This window comes from Anolis sagrei, chromosome 5 (genome assembly GCF_037176765.1).
Source record: "Anolis sagrei isolate rAnoSag1 chromosome 5, rAnoSag1.mat, whole genome shotgun sequence".
Lineage (NCBI taxonomy): Eukaryota > Metazoa > Chordata > Lepidosauria > Squamata > Dactyloidae > Anolis > Anolis sagrei.
This window is the reverse complement of record NC_090025.1, coordinates 157,730,048-157,751,430: the sequence shown is the minus strand read 5'-3', so window position 1 is coordinate 157,751,430 and position 21,383 is coordinate 157,730,048. Positions and strand designations below refer to the sequence as shown.

The 21,383-nt window shown below is 37.5% G+C and overlaps 1 protein-coding gene across 7 annotated transcripts in view; it reads right to left on the bottom strand.

The window, feature by feature from the left end:
* ANO4 (anoctamin 4) overlaps positions 1–21,383 on the bottom strand; it is a 118,108-nt gene that overhangs the window by 7,312 nt on the left and 89,413 nt on the right. For all 7 annotated transcript variants that reach the window (XM_067469143.1, XM_067469144.1, XM_067469145.1 and 4 more), the window contains 10 exons: positions 18,577–18,659; positions 16,821–16,961; positions 12,518–12,682; positions 10,050–10,086; positions 7,079–7,190; positions 6,395–6,452; positions 5,848–5,945; positions 4,207–4,349; positions 1,801–1,953; positions 665–812 (listed from right to left, as the gene is read on the bottom strand). In XM_067469143.1, coding sequence (XP_067325244.1) covers positions 665–812; positions 1,801–1,953; positions 4,207–4,349; positions 5,848–5,945; positions 6,395–6,452; positions 7,079–7,190; positions 10,050–10,086; positions 12,518–12,682; positions 16,821–16,961; positions 18,577–18,659 — 1,138 coding nt within the window. The remainder of the gene's footprint in view (positions 1–664; positions 813–1,800; positions 1,954–4,206; positions 4,350–5,847; positions 5,946–6,394; positions 6,453–7,078; positions 7,191–10,049; positions 10,087–12,517; positions 12,683–16,820; positions 16,962–18,576; positions 18,660–21,383) is intronic.

The window sequence follows — 21,383 nt, the reverse complement described above, 5'->3', positions numbered from 1 at the left end:
CTGTTAATTTTCTGCCAGTGTGCCAAACCTGTGCAAAATATGCCTCACATGTGCACCACTGGCAAATTCCTTCCGCACACAGGAATTTGAAAATTTATTTCACAAATGAAGCATTTCTTTAAGATATTTACATTTCTAAAATGTGTCTAAAGTTTACCAATTGAGACTTTCCATCATTCTGCCCTCATAACCTATGTGTCCTGTAAAAAATTAACAAACCCACCATATATCACATTTTCCACCTCTACTAGGATGGTTTGCCTTCTCCAGTTCATTTTTTGTCAAGTGTTGTGCTTGCCCTTACTAAAATGTTGTTCATTTTTATTGCTTTCCTGCACTATATTTAACAGCTAGGCTTACATGTTCTATTCTTATTTGGTTAGTTCCCTGTCACTTTCTTCTAAAACTGCTGGGTGATTTAGGAGCACTATAAAGCATTTTGAAAATTAAAATCAAGAGTCAGAAAAATTAATTTTCTGCACCAATAATAGTATTTGTAAATAACTACTCAGTGAAAGTTCTTCCTACTGCCATTTTAGTGAAATGGATACTAGTTGTGTTCCCATATATTTAGAAGCTAAAACACACACTTAGAAGATTAGTCTTTTCATATGTTGGTGCAAAGAGAATGGATGTGTTGCATGTTTCCAAAGAGAAAACTTACTTTTGTCCTGCCTCCCCTTGACCTGCACATGGCCCATATTTGTAAGCATAAACAAGTCGGGGGATGAAATCTGAAGTTACAGCAATAACAAATGCATTTGTGATGACAGAGAGAATTCCTATGCCTTCTAGAATACCATACCAGATTCCTGTGAAATAAAAAATAGGTTGTGTTAAGCTAGCATAAGAAGAAATTCAAATGCAAATGTTATTTAAAGTGATTAGTACACTTTACTTATATATTTCTTACAGTCTTATACCTGTATCTTGAAGAAAGACATATTGAATTTAACAGCACTTCAATATAATTGGATGATTTGGTTTTGTTTACTACATGTTATTTCAAAATCACCCATGACAAAAAATAAATAAATAACTGAATTCAAGTATACTAAAAAATGATGGGGTTCAAAACGTTGGTCTTCTGAAATCATAGTCCAACACTCGAATCACTACACCGCATTGGTCCCAATGCCCCTTGGGTACATCTCTTCAAAGTTTGGACTAAACTCTAGAACATATTCACCACCACACTGACATAGGATGTCAAAAGCCTAATATGTGCAGAATTACTATTTCGTACTTCTATGAGCACGAGTCTAAAGTGGATTTACACAGATGCATAGAAAATGAAAACACAATCTTTCCTTCTATATACTTCAAGCATACAACCAAGATTCAGTCTTCATTGTCATTGTCAATTTCTCTTTCCCCAATATGAAGACCACAGCAGATCCTGTTTTGGGATCTATGTTTTCTCTGCCAGTTACTGAAAAGAAACCATGCCTTGATATACCTTGTATTACTGTGGTGGCTGCTCTTTTTTTAGTAAAATATATTGTCATGAGTTTTACCTCCTTGAAAATATTATCTCTGTCTCCTGTTTTCAAAGTTTTATCATTTTTCAATTTAACCGCTTCTCCCAATTTAACTGAATCACAGTGATTTACAATGACTCATTCATTTTACTCAAATTGGGACAATCCAATTGGGACAATTGGATTGAGGTCTATTTAACATGTGTGTCTTGGACTGGAAATTTCAGCTTCTAGCTGTTGTTGAAATACACCACAATTCTAACAAATCAGACAAGTTGTGATACTGAGCAAACACCTTACATATGCATAAATGGTTTACCTATATCTTTGGCTCTTGAAGCTAGTGGCCGTCTCCACTGTGAAATGAATTTGTAAGCATCAAGCCGAATTTCTATAATATTGTTAAGTAAGGCCAGAAGTGGAGCAAGTGGAAAAGCTGCCACAAAGATGGTTGTGAATCCAAATTGAAGAACTGTAATGGGAATTGGGAAAATGACACATTCAACCATAAATTTGCAGGAAAATAGAAAGAAAAAGACAGTGTAGTTGCATCATTGTCCCTTCTTCCTACCTGTTTTACATTAATGTGAACATCTTTGTTAATATGCTGCAGTTCATACTTAAAACACATGACCTAAAAACAGTATAATCAGCTCTCAGCTTTCATAAATTCTCTTTTGTGTTTTGGAAGTTGTTTTGGATACTGGCCTCCAAGCTTTCCTCCCACACTTCTCGGACAACAACACTACTACAAAAATCTGCAGTGTGGGTCTCCTATGGAGATGATGCAAAAGGAGATTAGTAGTTGGTACTAAAAAATCTCCTTTATTGTTGCCTTCCTTTTCCTTGAGAGGAGAATGATACTATCATGTTGCTTTCCTGAAGGTGCAGGGGAGAAGGCTTTGAGAATGGCAGAAGAAGTGATGAGGAGCAAGACAAAGAGCTTTGCAGTAGCAGCATCTGTAACATGTTTAAAAGTGGGGGGGGGGAGTTAAAATATTAACTGTTATTTCCAATTTCACAGGGTTCCTGTGTCCCTAACCTCCGAAAAACTGCTGGCTCAATGACAATTAACTACAGAAGACATGATAAACAAATAAAAATCTTGGGTTCCTACTGAAAACCAAATGGATTTCCGTTTCAACCTACAAATCCCATGAGTAAGCTTTAAATAAATATTCTGGCAAGCTTGCTGACCACTTTATCTTTTAAAATACGAAATTGAAAGCTAGATTAAACCAAAATATACTGAAAGAGATATACTGTGAGAAATATACTGCGAGAGGAAGCCACAGGGAGGAGGGAGCAAGCTTGTTTTCTGCTTCCCTGGAGACTAGGACGTGAAACAATGGCTTCAGACTACAAGAAAGGAGATTCCATCTGAACATGAGGAAGAACTTCCTTACTGTGAGAGCCATTCAGCAGTGGAACTCTGCCCCAGAGTGTGGTGGAGGCTCCTTCTTTGGAAGCTTTTAAACAGAGGCTGGATGGCCATCTGTCAGGGGTGATTTGAATGCAATATTCCTGCTTCTTGGCAGGGGGTTGGATGGCCCATGAGGTCTCTTCCAACTCTTTGATTCTATGATTCTATGAAAGGCCTCACACATCCAAAGTAATGAGTATATCTGTTCGCTTCTAGATTGCATGTGTTCCCTTGTTAGAATTTACTCTCTTCAACAATTTCTTAAATCACCTCTACAAATATTTTTGCAAAATTTTAATTCTTGTGTCTAGATTAGGATAATAAAAAAGGCAGAAGCATTAAATTTGCAGCTAGTCTTCAGTTAAAAGCTTAAGAAAAGGATTTGTGTGACTGCAAATATATATATATATCTTAATGTTTTTATCTTTATTTTATGAGATGTGCCATTATGGAAAGAGGTCTGTGGAAACTATATGACTAGGAAGATGAGGGGGAAAAAAACCTTGGGAAGTCAGATTTTTCCACCAACTCCAAAATGTTATTGTTTTGATAGCAGTATGCCTCCATGCAATTTTGTCCTTTAAAAAAAGTCTGTTTTTGAAAAAGGGAGTGGGGATGAAGAGATTGATATTTTGTATTCACTGGATTCACAGTAAGCTATTCTGCCTGTGTGCCATACTTCAATAAAAAGTATGGATACAGGCAAAAAACTTATATGCCTCTATCACAATTCAAGAGTTGGGCAAATAATAACAACAACAATAATAGTTGTTGTTGTTATTACTTTTATTATTGTCCCACTTTATCTCCCCAAAGGGGACTCAAAGTGGCTTGACATTAAAAAAAGCAAATAAGAAACTATAAGGAAGTGTTTAGATAGAAACAAGAAGAAGACTGAAGTGGTGGGGCTGGGAAGAAAAACAAGTTAGGGATGCCTAATGCAAAGTCTCCATATAAACTTAAGAAAACCATAGGTTTTATCCACTGATATGAATAGAAACTATAAGTGTATAGGATCCTAGATTAAAATAAGTGTTCTGAACACAGCCTGCATCAATCTATGGTAGTAATCTATCTATAGACTTAAAGCATTACTCTGAAAGTATTTCCGAAGACCAATTTTTCTAATGTTTGAGGATGAAATCATACTGTCTTGGTATATATTATATACATATCCTCTCCTCTCCGATTTGTCGTTGATCCACTCCTTTGAGCTTCATGCAAATCTACCATTTGTCATATTATATCTATATATTATAAATGATAACTGTGATCAAGCAATAAAAGTAAGAATTTTCATACTCATTTCTAGGTATTCATCAAAAAGTCCATAAGCATTCATTGGCTGAAGGTTGTAGTCCTTCTCCCACTGTGGGAATCTTGCTTTTCGATGAGAACCATACTCTTGCCGCAATCTTCGTCTAGTCCACCAATTCTGAATTAACCTGTATATGCACATTTCATTTGTAAATTCTTTTTTCCAAACTAGTTAAGATCAGCACTTGCACATCATTCAGTCATACAGCATGTGTGTTCACAGAGGCATATGTGTGCATTAATTGACTGAGCCCACTGCAGTTCATTCATAATACAAACACACATCTCTTTACCTAACCCTAACACTGATGGAGTGGAGGATAAGGGACATACTAGTCCTGACTAGGATCCAATTGTGGTTCGAGATCAGATATAGTCAGGAATAAACAATAATTGGACTGGAACAATTATCTCAACTGTGAATATTGAAGAAGCAGGATCCTAGGCCTCAGCTGAGGTTTTATCAGAATGTTATACTTTCCTTTTCTACTACTTAGGTTCATGAAGACTTGATTCTCTGTCCTCTGCAGCATGGTGCCTCTTCTGACCTGACATTTACCTCAAATTGTTTTAAATAAACATTTCATAAAATTTGTTTTGATATGCATACTTTGGGATGAAAAAATCCCTCTGAATTCAATAGGTTTTTGCTTTTGAGAAGTCATTCCTAGAAGTGTGCAGTAAATTTTTAAAAATGTATTTCAACTGTGTTAAACAAATATATAGGAGAGTTCCCTGCTTTTCTTCGGGCCCTTCCACACAGCCCTATATCCCAGAATATCAAGGCACATATCCCAGTTCAAAGCAGATATTGTGGGATTTTCTGCCTTGATATTCTGGGATATAGGGCTGTGTGGAAGGGTCCTTAGATAACCCTGCTACAGAAAAACATCATCCTAAATTGTAGTAGACATTACCTAAGAGACTTACTTACTATTTACTTATTTACTTACTTACTTACCTAAGAGAAACCTTGTAATGAAATGTTATATGCATTCTACCAGCAAGGAAACAACTTAATACTAAACGTATTATTATTATTATTATTATTATTATTATTATTATCATCATCATCACCATCATCATTATCATTATTATATTTACTACATTTATATACCACTTTTCTCCCCCCTAAAGCAGTGGTTCTCAACCTATGGGTCTCCAGATGTTTTGGCTGGCTTTCAACTCTCAGAAATCCTAACAGCTGGTAAACTGGCTGGGATTTCTGGGAGTTGTAGGCCAAAACACCTGGGAACCCACAGGTTGAGTACCACTGCCCTAAGGGAACTCGAAATAGTTCCCAACATTTTAAAGGTAAAATTCAATGCCATACATATATGATAAAATAAAAGATAATAGCAAGACAATAACATATACTGTAACTATAAATTAACCTAACTAAATAACATTTAGGCATAAAGCATAAAAATTAAATATTGATACTAAAATAACATTTATATTAAAACCACCAATAAACAGCACGATTTAAAAACAGTTATTAAAATCACGCCATCCAAAATTAAGTCCATAGTCGTTCCATTGGTCCATTGACTATTATTGCACAGCGAGCTTTGCTGTCTGGAGGCTTGGTCACATTTATTTATTTCAAATCCTGTATTTACTTACGGGTATCCTAGTTCCATGAAGTTGTTCCAAGTCTGCTTTAGCACCATTATGATACCCATTTGCATACAGAGATCGATAAGGCATCCGCTGGGATGGCACTAGGAGAGCGGGGAGGAGAGTGGGGGCAAGGGAGCAAAGCAAAGACTGGGTCAAGAACAATTGGTGTTTATTTTTGCTGCTTATATTTGTGCACGATGATGAACACTGGCTGATTCTTCTCTAAAACTTGTGGAGCCAAGGCTTGTGACAGTATATTCTTTCCTTTTCATGTTTATTCAGAGGAAATATCTATTGAAGTCAGTGGTGCACTATTAAGTTAAATCTAGATAAGATTACAGATGTAAAAATGTAGTTTGCACTCTCACAAACGCTCCCCCGTACTGAGTCATCCCACATCATAATTCCACTGACTACTGAAATGCTACAGTTGCTAGAAATCCTTGATTAGTTTCAGTGGAAATTCTGTGAGCTTGTTTCAAACGTTCTGGGAAATGTAATCTAAAATTTTTTCCTGGCTCTGGTCTTAATAATAGTAAGAAATACTTACCTCTTCCAGCCTCCATCTGTTTATGATTCTCAAATAGGCACCTGGGTGACCTGTAAATCTTCAACACAACAGCACACATCACTCCTTTTGATCACACATAAGATCAAACATGCTTTTTTAAGAACAAGGATATTAAATATTTATGACTATACCTGAATATATGAGAGACACACCAATGCCAATACGCAATTTGGAGAACCTATCGCTCTAAACAAATATGTAATTCAGGTGTAGACAAAGTAAGGCTCCCTTGGGGTTAATGTTTTTTCTTTGAACTTTTTCTTTGCTCCAAAATGCCCCAAATATCTTTTAGGAGTGTAGATAGCATTTCCACCATGCTTAGAAGAAGAAAAAAAACGCCTCTGAATTAACTCAAGAGGGAGTAGCTACACATTTCCCATCTTGCATTCCCCCCGAATAATTTAGAGCCTTTTTAAAGGAGCAGTACACAATCTTTTACTTTGAATGACAAAGTTTTCAGAGCAGTTCTCCCCATGTTTTAAAACAACTGCAAAAATGCAGAGAGAAAGTCAACAGTGGGTCAGAGAGACAACAGAAAATGGCCACGAGCAGCTCCCAGGTAGCCAAGTTGCCTATTCCTGATTTAATGTAACAGTGTCATAATTTCAAAAACTTCCCATGTCAGTTTTCCAAAGAAGTTGAATACACATTTAATACTCTTACCTTCCAAGGAAGAATGCAATATAAAAGGTAGAGCTGTTCAGATTGACAAATTGAAAAAGAAACATTTTCAAAGTGAAGCTATTCTCCCACTCAGACTCAGTACGAGGCTGCTCTGTAGAAAAGAGAACAGATTTCAACGCATGTACTCACACTAGAGAAAGGGGGACCAGGGTTTAATCTCTGGTCAGACATGGAAACTCACATTATGGCCTTAGGAAAGTTTCTCTCAGCCTGAGAAGAAGGCAAATCTCCTGTGAATAAATTTTGCCAAGAAAGCGCTATGATAACCATAGGTTGGTATTTAAGGCGCATAAAATCAAAATTATAACTGAATGTGGTATTAGAAATACAGGAGGGACTCTAGAGGCCTGATAATGAAATTGCAAAGCTGACTGCTGATCTCACAGATCAGTCTGAGTATCAAGAACATAGTTGTCTTGGACTGGAATCACATCACTGGTCCAGCCAGCTATACAATGGTTTTGGCAAAAGCTTGGAAAGATTTTAATCAGGTGTCTTTGCTAGCCTGACCCAGAGATGCTAGAGATGCTGACCCAGAGATCTTTGCCTTTCTGCACACAAAAATGCAGAAAAATAGCAAGAAAGAACAAATAATATTTGTGCCATGCTTGTGAACTTTCCAGTGGCATATATTTGGTTGATCACTTAGGGAATTATAATGCTGGACTAGATGGACCTTCTTTTACTCTGATGTGTGTTCACTCAGAAGTATGTACTGAAAAGTTTTATGAGACTCCTAAATTCACTTGCATAGGATTAAAGATTAAACATGATGAATTTTATCCACAAGTAAACAAAAGGGACATGGTAAAATGCTTACAGTTCTACTCTGGTGTTTTGTAACTTGATCCTATAACAAGACATGAAATGGACTGGACTAGAGTTTGCTGGAGGAAACCTTTTGGCTTCTTTTTAATGAGTGTCTCTTACATGCAGTCCACTTTCAACATACACTGTAACTGAATTGACAGAATGTACGCTAAGATGCTGGATGATAAATCCCAAACTGACTTCAGTTCATTAAGAGTGCCTGAAAACACATTACTCCAATTAGGATATGAGCATACTAACTAACCATTTCAAATACCAACTCATGCATAGAATATACATGCCATGGAGCCCTAAGAAATAGACAAGCTCTGAGCAATAAAATACTGTGTGTGCCTAAAGTATTGCAGGGGGATTTTTAAAAAAATCTGTAGCAAAAGAATAGCCTCAATCTGATATAGCAGAAGACTGAAAAAATTTTCTCCAGAGCTTTCTAAGGGTAAAGGCTCATAAACACTTTATGTGCATTCAGGATATCTTCTAACATGGTTTAGTCTAGAAGCTAGGACCATTGCTACGTTTCTGCTTTCAACTGACACCATCACACTTTCATATCTATACATTAGTTACATGGGCATTGCTATTATATGCCTGACATTGCTGTGTTATTTCTGTAATAAGATGCATTTTTGTATATTGTTTATCTTGATACACATATTTATATGTACTCTGTTGAGAACAGGCATGGGCAAACCAAGGCCCAGGGGCCAGATGCGTCCTCCTGGGCGCTTATCTCAGGCCCTCTTTTTTCCTGTTCTCTTGGCATAAGGACACAGTGGCCTGCTGCAGCCTTATGCCAAAAGGATAAGGGAAGAAGGCACTCAGCAGCTGAGAGCCCTCTGGAGCATTCATCATGTGTCTCGCCCTCCTCCTTCTCCTAGCATAAGGATGGTGCAAGCAGCCGCATCCATATGCTGGGAGGATGGCGTGAGGAAGGCACGCAGCGGTTCAGCCACGGCCTACCTCACACTCCTCCCAACATAATGCTAAGAGGATCAGGGGAGGAAGACAGAGAGGAGGATTTGGGGGCGGGGAAGGTTCAGGGCAGTGTCGATGCATGTCCCGCCTTCCTCCTGGCAGGTGAGGATGCGGTGAGTAGCCCCGTCTTTATGCTGGGAGGACAACCTGAGGATGACCTGGGCCCTGCCCTGACCCCTCCTGACCTTACCCTCTCCCAGGCCATCCCTGCCCAGCATGTGCCTGGCCCCTCCCCAGCCCCTCCCCCTGGCCTGGCCTGCATTGGAGAACCAAGGTAAAAAAGTTGGCCTGTGCCTGGTTTAGAAGAACTGTTTAAAAAATATGGAAAAGTGTGGATCGCATATTAAAACTGTGTATCAGTTTATGTATTAATTTAAGAAATGTTTATTGGGTAGATTTGTATTAAAATATTATCCCTGCTGAATTACTGTATATACTCGAGTATAAGCCCAGTTTTTCAAGCTGAAAAAGCTCCCCTCAGCTTATACTCGAGTCAAGGTTATTTATTCTTTTACTCAGTTGTTAGTATTATTTTCATTACATTTATTCTTTTACTCTCTTTATTATTATTAGAAGGATACATAAGCACATTTACATTGAAGAAAGTTAGAATAATGGTTTAATCTGAGTTGGACAGTCTTATCTTAAATTACAGTTTAATGTAAATATTAAAAAACATTTAACCTACTGATGCCTCAATTAATGTAATTTTATTGGTATCAATTTTTATTTTGAAATTTATCCGTAGCGGCTGCATTTTCCACCCTTGGCTTATACTTGAGTCAATACGCTTTCCCAGTTTTTGTGATAAAATTAGGTGTCTCAGTTTATATTCGGGTCGGCTTATACTCGAGTATATATGGGTAGTTATCTAAATTGCCTACTCTGAATGATAGAAAGTACATCTAAGAAGTACATCTAGTAAGATCTCTCCATATTTTTTCTCGACCCCTGTGCTTGAGATTATTTTAATGCTAGATTGTACACAGAATGATTTTATACATGAAAATATATCCACATGCATGCATAAACACACTTTGAAATATTAACATATTTTCAGCATTAAATTAATTCATGCAGTAAACGAGGGTGGTATGGATTAATACGCCATGAAAGACGTTCTTTTATTTTTAGCTCTACTTACCTAAGTTTGTCAGAAAAAGAGCAACCTTTTCGTACAACTGCAACAAATGAAAAAATAGCATCTAAAATATGACCCACAATTATAATTTGACAGTATATTATACATTTTAAGAGAATCGTGTTACTTGCCTATAGCCTTCATTCCTTACTCCTCCAACACAGTTGTGATGATTATTGCAAGAGACATGAGAGGCAGAACCAGCCTTTTTTAACTAGAAAAAACACTGAAGAGCTTCTGAAGGTTTCATGCAACTGTCTAAACAAGGCCTCAGAACCACTAAAGCACATATGAAACTGGTTTGGACATATTTTTGCCCTGAAAAGTATAAACGTAAGCTTTTCATAAATAAATATGCTTTCTTAGAAAGCAATTATTTTTTAAAAATAATTTTTGGTTGGCCAATTTGGAAATACAGTGGATTGAATTTTTCTTTGTCTTGAATAACTCTTTGTTTAGAAATATTTATTTATTCAATGTAGTTCTATATTGCATCTTTGCCCACAAGGGCTACTGAGGCAAGGAACAAACAGGAACCAACCAAAACAATACAAAGACAAAACTTTTTTTTTTTAAAAAAACACACCTGGTGGAATGAGTCTGATGTTTAGAATAGAGGTATATGTCCTATTTCAGAGAAATAGACCAAATTTGAAAGGAGTCATAGTAGTATGTATCTGTGAAGAGATCCGTGAATTACATGACCCCTTGTATAAGTTGAGGACATGTTTTGGGGCCAAAATTATGGATTTTGATATGGCCCATGGATAAGTTGAGAGTCATTCACTGGAGTTGGAAAAGCACTAATGCCACCTCAGGGGGCATGGTTGCTGTCTGCAGCAACCATTTTCTCACCTAGGTATTGAAAAGGGTCATTAGCAGTGCTGCGATGGAGAGAGCAGAGGCAGTAATTCTCCTTTCAAGTTTTCCAAGGATGGACTGAACTTTCGGAGAACAACAGATCAGAAAGTACCTCCCAGAAGCATGCATGTTTTCTTGAAATCTTAGGTTCCAATAGTTATGTCTCATATAGATGATGGTTTTGTTTAGATAAAGCGAAATTCTGAGTATTCTGATATTGTATTAAGGGGAAGATGAGTACCTATGGTAAACCATTTAAATTACATATCAATCTTAAGGTCTGTGGGTCAAATATGGCCTGCCATGCCATTTTATGTGGCCCTCCAGATGCTGGACTACAACTCCTTTATTCCCCTTCATTAGACATCATGATTAGGGCTGATGGGAGTTATAATATAGTTACACCTGGAAGGTTGCCGTTCCTTTTGTTTAGTCAGGATTGTTGGTTTTTAATTTTGATAAAAGGCTTGTGGAGATGATGTCTGACTTTAAAATGTCCTTTAATGTTTTCCCAACTTTAGAGCCATAAGTGCTAGTGGGCAATTCTCATTATTTATTTATTCATTTGCCATATTTATATCCCACCGTTCTCATCCCCGAAGGGGACTCAAAGCAGTGTACATAAAGGCACAATTTTATGCCATATAATACTTACAATACATTTCCAGAAAATAAAACATATACATTAAAACGCCCACTAAAACATTTCAACATTAAAAACATAAAAATCACATAATCCAATATTGTAGTCCAGGCCGTTCCAGTTATATTGCATCATTCTATATTAACACATTGCACTAATTGATTATCCAAAAGCTGGGTTTCACATCCAAGTTTTCAGTTTTGTCCTAAAGGTCAGGGGTGAGAAGGGGTTAACCTGTTGTTACTAGGGAGGGAGTTCCACAATGAAGGAGCCATAATTGAGAAGGCCCTGTCTCTCGCCCCCACCAACCGTACCTGCTAAGGAGGTGAGATTGAAAGTAGGGCCTCCCCAGAAGATCTTAATCTCTGAGATGGTTCATAGAGGGAGATACGTTCAGACGGATAAGTTGGGCTGGCACCATTTAGGGCTTTATAGGCTAAAGTCAGCACTTTGAATTGTGCATGGTGGCAGACTGGCAGCCAGTGGAGCTGGTGTAATGGGGTTGTATGCTCCCTGTACGCTGCTCCGGTGAGAAATCTGGCTGCTGCCCGTTGGACGAATTGAAGCTTCCTAACAGTCCTCAACGGCAACCCCACATAGAGTGTGTTGCAGTGATCTATTCAGGATGTAACAAGAGCATGGACTACTGTGGCCACGTCTGACTTCCAAAGTCCACATGGCAAAGAATCAAAAGTGATGGGAGTTGTCATTCAATAGCATCTTGGGATCCAAAATGGACAAAAACTAAAGAGCACCAACTACTGTGTGTGTGTGTGTGTGTGTGTGTGGATAGATAGATAGATAGATAGATAGATAGATAGAGTTGGCCCTCTGTAACCATGGATTATCCGTCCATGGATTCTAAAGGCAACCATAAGTCTAGTGTGGCCTTCAATGACAATGAGTTTGATACCCCTGATTTAGATCATAGACTGAAATGTGCCCAGATATGAGTATCTCTACTTACAACATTCAGTAGCATGATGATGCAAAAGTTGATGCACACTGCAGTCCCAGTAGTTGCAACCTGAGAGTTATTCCTGATTAAAGCCCATTTGAAGGCAGCAAAAGTGCTGACAGTCACAACACGGTAAATAACAATGCCAAAAACAGCAGCAATCACCACACAAATCTGAAAGAAGCCGGGCAGGGGGAGGGAGAAGGAGAACAGATAAGTGCCAATTAAATGCAGCCCAACGATAAGCATAATTTTCTCCTGTAGTTTTTAAGAAACTGACTAAATCCAAACATCTGAGTGACAATTCTTTTTTCTTAAGAGGGACAGTTCTTTGTCACTCTATTGACCCAATGATTTACTTAACGGAACACTCTTTTGTCAATATGATGACCAGAAAAAATGTTAATGTTGCCAAATATTCAAAAGAGAAAGAGAACTGGAGAGGAGCAGCATTTATTTGAGATAATCGGTAAGCCAATTCCACTTTGAATAAGGTACAGCCATGGGATTTTCAGTTATATATCTAGGAAGGAACAAAAGAGTTAATTCTTTATAGTGGATTTTTAAATATTGCATTTGCATCTATTTAAATTTGTCAAAAAGCAACTTAGAATTTATTTTGTAAAGGGAAGTGAGTATATTTATAATAGTAACAATAATGCCAGCATTATCAGCAGTAACAACAATATAGAAGTATCCATTTCTTTTCTGTTTAGCTTTCAAAACACTTGGCAAATCTGTGAATTCAAAGTGTGAAACAATACCAAATTATCATAATTAAGGGTCACCATTAATATAATGTAATATCACTCTATTAAAACCTTTTGGATCTCCAAAAAACATGTCCCTTATTAATCTGACTAAACCTTTTAAAACTATATTTTAATTACACAAACATATAAAATATGTCTTCCTACTTCTCTCATACATAATAAACTGCTTGCAATGGTGATTCCTGTATGCATCATCTGAAATTTTAGAATAATATTTTCCCCTCTCTACTAATATTGTTTCATGAATTTGCCTTTTTTTGGGGTCAGAAAAATGGCAGTTCAGAGTCTGCAGGAGTTAAAGCACAGAAATAGCTATGGACTGCCATTTGCCCTATTCAACGGCCACTGGGAGCCCAATGGAAAAGCAGAATTATAAACAGGCTGCTACTTCTTCAAGGGGAATTTCTGTCTTTCTGGAGGAAAGTATTTTCAGCATTGAAGGAAGACTGCAGATTTCTCCCTCTCCCACAAGCATATCTTTTTTCTTGAAATTCCAAATAATTATGTTTCATTTAGATTATGCTTTTAGTTAGACATCATGACTAGGGCTGATGGGGGTTGTGATACAGTAACATCTGGAAGGCTGCAGTTTGCTTTGTTTAGTCAGGATATTGGATTTTTAATTTAGAAAAAAGGCTTGTGGATATGATGTCTGACTTTAAAATGTCTTTTAATGTTTTCTCAACCTTAGAGCCATATTTGCTATTGGGCTGCAATTCCCATTATATACAGTCTGCACAACAGATAATCAAAAGTGATGGGAGTTGTCATTCAATAACATCTGGAGTTTCAAACTGGGTAAAAACTAAAGAGCATCAACTACCATGTAAAGATAGATAGATAGATAGATAGATAGATAGATAGATAGATAGATAGAAGATAGACAGACAGACAGACAGACAGATACTTGGCCCTATTCGGTAGCCACAGGGAGCCCCATATAAAAGCAGAATGATAAACAAGCTGCTTCTTCAAAGGGAATCTCTGTCTTTCTGGTGAAAATAATTTACAGCTTTGCAGGAAGACTGCAGATTTCTCCCTCTCTCACCAGCAAAGTTACTTAGACTTATAAAATATCTCAGTGTGTTGACAGTTTTCTTATATTCTTTCTTGGAAAAATTCAAAATAGGCTCTGGTTCAGCAAAGCAATTAACGTAACAGTTGCTTAATTGCTTTTCTGATTAAGGGAGATTTAGACATATGCTTAACAGCTCTGCTGAAGTGAGGCCTTATGCTGAGTTCACCAAATCTCTTATGATGACACCACAATGACCCTTTATTCTCAGAGAAGACAATTAATTCTGATGTGCAATGATACAAAAAGAACTGAAGTCCCAACTGAGATTGCAGCGAACTAAATGATTACCCTTGTCATAAATACAGGCATCTGGCCCACTGAGGAGCCTCAAGCGTATAATGTTTGGAGAGTGCTTTGGGAGCCGCAGATGATGAAGCACTTACTTAAATGGAAAGTTATGTTACTATCAATATGGGAGAATAATCAGCACAAGAAAGGACAGTGGGCTTCATAGTGAATTGAGAAAGTGAAATAAAGACAACCAAAGGAAACCTAATAACCATTATAAATGATTGGCCATTAATAATTGTGGTTATCATCATGTCTGCTTCCTTGCAAAGGATGTACTCTGCTTTAAGCTGCTTTAATACTGAAATGCCTTTGATAAATGGAATGTGACTATTTAAAACTAATCATGACAAGATTTTAATAAATTTGTGAGTGAATGGTAACACTTCTTCAGATTAAAATATGTCTCAATATAATATTGAATCAATCAATCATCTTCAACAACAATGTACAAATTAATCTTGATGTACTGATAGTCTTGATGAAGACTATTTATATTGAATGCATATAGCATACTTTTTAATATGTCTTTTCAAAACTTGGGCCACCTATACACAGGCCTGAAAACTCAGTAGAAAGTGGGATAAAGGAAAGAGGGTTGGCTACAAAATGCACACCCATAATGCGCCCTTGAAGCTCGCAAAGAAAGCAATTCCCATGAGAACTCTCTTCAACCATTATTTTGTTCTCACTTCCTGTTCTCACTTACTAAAAGGAAACAGAGCTTGAAATTGTACAGTGGGCAGCATCATGTTGCAGGCAAGTGACCCCAAAGGGAAACAAGGTTGAAAATGGAGGCACCAGGAGTGGGGGAGAAGGGAAATGACAGAACATATGCTTGTGCACCTTGTAGTATATCCACATCAGCACTGTAATATTGGCAAAATGCTTATGAGGTGCAGTGCATCTTGGAGAGTCATCAGAAAAAATATTAAAAGAAAACTTCAGGTGGATGTCCTGCTGTATCTTCTGTTGTTCCTTTCAATCCACATTAACCAAATCTTTCTGGATTCTGTGGGACCATTTCTCAGGACTCTCATTGAGGTACTAGGATTTTTAATCCCACTTCCTTACTCCAGATTAAGCGATTGTGTGCAAGGGCCATAGGAGGCACTTTTCCTACACATTATTATATTCGTAAGTGTTGGGACCAGCTAACTCATTCAACAAGAACAGGCTATGAAAGCATTCAACTGCAAGTAAGGTCATCAGCCTTTGCTATTTGGTTGAGCTATTGAAAAAAAATAGATACCAATGTCTAGACCAGTAGTTCCCAACTTTTTTTGACTAGGGACCACTTGACTAGAGACCATTTTCACCAGGTACCACTTGACCAGTGACCTTTTGGACCAAGGACCACTCTCCAACATTAGTACCAGAAGAGTTACAAATCGGTTTTTGGTCAACTTTAGATTCAGTTTGGTTATTTGGGGTGCCAGTTCAGAAAATTGCATTGGATAGACCACATCAGCTCTAGTTTCTGATACAGAACGTACGCCATGGTCAGTGACAGGGAAGGAGTGGCAGACAGTGTGAAAGGAGTGGAAATAAAATAAATAAAGAGGAAGGAGGCTCACGGATGAGATTTTAATTCTCATGGCCCACTGGTGGTCCACGGTCTACAGGTTAAGAACCACTGGTCTAGACACTTATGAGGCCATCTTATTTCTTGTGTTTGATGAGAATGACCTTGGTTAGATCTTGTGCATCTATGAAGGCTGCCAATACATTCTGCTAAGATGTAAGAGAAATCACCATAAACCTGCACTATCATGTAAAAAAAACTTTTGCCAGATCATTTCCCTTTAATAGCATTCTCTTTGCAAAAGTATTTTACACGATAGAATTATTTGCATATTAAATCCCTTAAGAGTGTACTGAACAAGCATAGATTTAGGATTGACTGGCACATCTAAAAAGCAAACAAAATACTATGTCAGTTCATTCTAAATCTTTATAATTACAGTGCATGTGTTTCAGGAAGAATATGTTAAATATCCTCATGAAGTTGCTATTTCTAGAACCAAGATGTCAAATTTCAACACATGTTATTTGAAGAGTAAGGAAAGCTTAACAACACTACTACAAAATTAATCTAAAAAACCCTGTTTTGGTAACACAGACAAGAATGGCCAATTTTCAGACAGCTCAAAAGAAATTTGAATTTCCAAACCATAAAAAATATTCCAGATGCAGAAACAATAATTCTGCTGCATTTATCTGCAAATGCTTGATAAGGCTCCGGCTTTCCAGATATTGGATTCATTCTCTCTTTCTGGGAGTACTTGGCTTCAAACTGAGGACGTATTTCTTCCTAGGGAATACATAAATAATTGTGAAGTAGAATTAGAAAAAGTTGTATAAAAAGTCATTTGGCTTTATCAGTTCTTTAGTTATCCAATCACTGATTGTCAAGTCAAAATCTAGTTTTATCTGTTAGTACAACAGTATAGAAGTTCACAACACTTAAAAATCTTTACTGAGAAATTAACATTACTGGCAGGACAAGAGAGTGGCAATGTTATACTAGAGGAGTGCATACATGCTCCCATGTTGGGCCTTATGACTTGAAATTGGTCAATCATTTGTTTTGGATCCACATTAACTCACACAGTACAGACATCGTTGGTCATTTAGCGACAGAGCAAGATTTTTTGTCATTTATCCATTTGTGTGAATGGACTTTATAGTCCATTCACTATAATATACTTCTATATATACACTTACTTTATAGTGAAGGTAGTAATAGGAAATATTTGCTGAGCGAGGTTGGTTTCAAAAAATAGGTTCATATGGGTCCCATTAAGACTACACAATTATAGTGTTGTTACTCCACTGTAATTGTCATGGTTCTATCCTAGGGATTTCTAGTTTTGACACATTTGGGGGGGGGATTTAAAATGTGTAGCCCAGAGTGCTCCAGTGCTTCATCAAACAATAATTTTAGATTCTACAGGATGGAACCATAGTGGTTACAATGAAATAGCACTTTGATTTGATTGTGTAACATGAATGAGCCCTGTAGTCTCAAGTGATTTGACCTATTGTTCAAATTGATTTAGTTAATCCATATTTACCTCCTGCTTAATCCTGACACATGATTTGATTATGTTTAGCAGGAAGTTGTGGAAATTTTAGAGTTCAGTGTCGGTAAGTACTCAAAAGGCAGCCAGGACTGAAAGTAAGTTTGGGATCTGTGAAAGTAAGTGGGTCTCAAACACTTTTAGGATGACCGACTTACTTCCTCTGTTTGGAATTGTGAGGCTCCAAGTGTGGGGGGAGATGGGAAATGCCTCTACATTAGCATCAATATGGGCCTTGAGAGGAGGCATGCTTGTGATGTTCCATTTTTCTGAATGAGGTTATACTCACCCAGTTTGTGTATTTAGACACCTTTAAGCTTTGCTATCTGTTTAGAATGGAATTTCCATGCTGGTTTTCCACTTTCCTTTGCAGACTGTAGTTGGCCTTCGTAAATAAAATATGGCCCTAGTTAAATCCATTTGTCTCTTTGCACTTCTTATTTACTCCTCTAGATGCAACAGGAAACTCTGGTATTTACAGACTAGGATGGAAATGTGAGCAACGAGACAGAAGGGGCAAGTGCTTGATCAGAAATTCTCTCCTGATTTAGCAGGCCAGGGTTCCTGCATACAAACCAGCATGAAAGCTTACCATCTCTATGAGAATGGGTTAAAGACAACACAAAATTTACTGTCAATTATTTTATTTTAAGAAAAAATGCTTGACTGATTTCATTCACTTGCTGTGAATGTAAGATGCTTTGGCCCAGTAAAGTTTGGAAAAAGAATGAAAGGGAAGCAAACTCTGTGCGTCCCACGGCCATACCTGATGTACTATTTTGCAACTATGTCTACTAGATCCTCTCTCTACTATAGCTGAGGAAGCTGCGACATGTCCATACAAACCTCTTCTTCTTCCCAGTCTATCAAGTCCCAGTCATAAGCAATTACTGCTCGCCTTCGTTTCCAAAACTCCAGGAAAACAGTTGCTACAGGGAAAATATGTAGAGTATTAATTATGGAAAGAAAATAATTTGTACAATCCTAGAAGCGCAGAATTGACATGGATCTCAAATATCATCTAGCTCTATTGATGCAAATTACCCACTCCTACAGCATCTCCAATGAATAGCCATCTGACCATGGACAAGCAATTGGTGTGTGTATGTGTGTGTGCGTGGTTGTTGTCCTGTGATTTTAGGGTGAGTTCCCCCACTTAGACCATGGCCCACAACTGCAATCAGCACCTGCTCAATAAACAGTGTAAATCTGATCTATTGTTAAAAGGCTCCAACAATAGGAAATTATTTGAATAATTACTCAATCCCCCCTTTCATGTAATTTGAACTAACTGATTTCATTAATCAGCGTACAACCCTCTGATTAATTATTTCATTATTGCTGAATACCATTACAAGGTTGAATTTTCATGCACTGCATAAAAAGATATTTTTAATAGCATGTCTTTCGATGAAAGCAGAACAAGTATTTATGAAACCGTGCCCTTGGGCAGAAATATAAATAAAGCTGAAAGAGTCAACGTAATGTTTAATGTAAGGAATTCCTTTTTTAAACTGCAGAGACCTATGAAATAAAGGAAAGGCATTATTTTACCAGCTTGAAAATGTGCACTTTGATTCTATAGATGAACAAAATTATTATCCCACAGGATTTCTAATCAAATATATAATTATAGATCTAATCAGAGATGTACACAAAAAGAGAAATGCTGTCTTGGCTTCTCTCCAGAAGTATTTTAGCCTGCATTTTAGAACTATCCAAAATGAATATGTGTGAAATAGAAAGATGCTTTCACCTCCATTAGTCTATCTAGCTAGTTATTGTTGCCACTGGTTGATAATGGCACTCTAAGGTTTGGGACAGAAGTCCTTCCCCAAACTAATTGGAAATGTCAGGGGACCTTTTATGTGTAAAGCATATGCTCTAACATGGAGCTAGAAGCATTTTACAGCTCTCACATTGCTTCTGAAAATAAAATGTTGCCACAGTAAATTATAGCTTTAACAAAGATTCAACTATTTGCACAAATTCTGCAGAGCTTTTCATCTCAGCAGATATCCTGACAGTAAATGTCTTATAATTTCCTCAGAAGAGATGATTATTTGCTGGAGTTCCATGAAAAAACCAAAATGTTTCTGAACATTACAGCTTGACAACTGATTGAGTACTAGGGTTGTGCATGGATTCACATTGGTCGGTTCTCTTTGGCCAATCCAGCTTGTTCGACTTGTTCGGACTTGTTTGGATGGCCATAATGGTAAGGGCTCAACCTCCATTGGTTTTTTTTTTGCCTGAAACGGCCCATGTGACTACTGGGCATGGCTTCTTCCTTTCTATTTGGGAGCACATGGCACATGCTTCCTTAACCACATTGCTAAAACCCAAACTCCATTGAAAGGAAAAGGTTCCAGAAGGGGTGCTTTCTTAACCCCATTCTTCAAACCCAGAGTCCCTAGAAAGTAAGATAGGAAAGGGTCCCAGGAGGGGTGCTTCCTTAACCTTGTTGCTCAAACCCAGCCACCCTTGAAGAAAGGAAAGGATCCCAGGAACGGAAAGAGGAGCCTGGTAAGTTCCCCATTCCCACCAATGGGCCAGATCCTTCCGGATCTTTCAGCTGCCAAGACAAAAACAGATTTTCCCATTAGCTGATTTTTGGGAGGCTCCCAAAAATTGGATCTGGGTACCCAATGAAATTTGGATACCAAAAATGGATTGCCCTTCAGCCGAATTGCACAAGTCTATATACTAAAGGCCAGAATCCAACACTGGTAATCTATTATTAATTTGAATACTAGGTTTAAGAAATCAGTTATCATGGCTTGCCTACTGCATGAATGTGATGGGTACATGTTTTATGAAAAAGATCTTTATTAGTAATTTGACCTATAGATGTGAAAAAAATGTTCAGAGACAAATTACTGAAATCACAAACTGAATTAGGAACGGAGGGGGGCTGGCTCCCTGACACTTTCCTCTTTGAATTGTCGCTGGGTGTCAAACTGTGAAATATAAAACATTCTACAAAGGGATTCCAATATTTCTAGGTGAGCACTTTAAAAAGGCAACCTTGCTCACCAGTTATCCAATATACACATTTCACTTTGAGGGGCACATTTTGAGGTTTTGGGTTGCAGGATAGTCAGAAGCTGGGATAGGTGCAGTGAATCAGCTCTTTCGGTTGTTTGCAGTAGTTAGTGCTGATGTGAGGATGATCTGTATTACTTCACCCAATCCTTTATTTGCACCTTTCTGGATACTATTGCATTTTATCTGACTGCTACAACGGTCAAAATATGTTTTATACCTGAGGTTTTAATGTCACCCTGTACAGTATCTGCAGAATTAGGTTTATATCCATGAAAGTTCATAAGAACTGCTTAGTTTCAAAAGTGCTGCCACATTCTGTTTTTTCTTTTGATGCTGCAAGAAACTAACATGGCAAGCTTGTTTTCTGCAACTCTGGAGACTAGAGCACGGAGCAATGAACTCAAACTGTAGGAAAAGAGATTCTATCTAAACATTAGGTAATTTTCCAAGAGGAAATAATCCTTAATTTAATCATAACAAAATTATGGAAAATAAAATAACTCCAGAGACATGGAAAAATCAGAAATTATAACTATTTTAAAACCAAACAAGGAGGAAATTGAGTCTAACTTGTATAGACCAAATGCTTTATGTAACGTGGATTA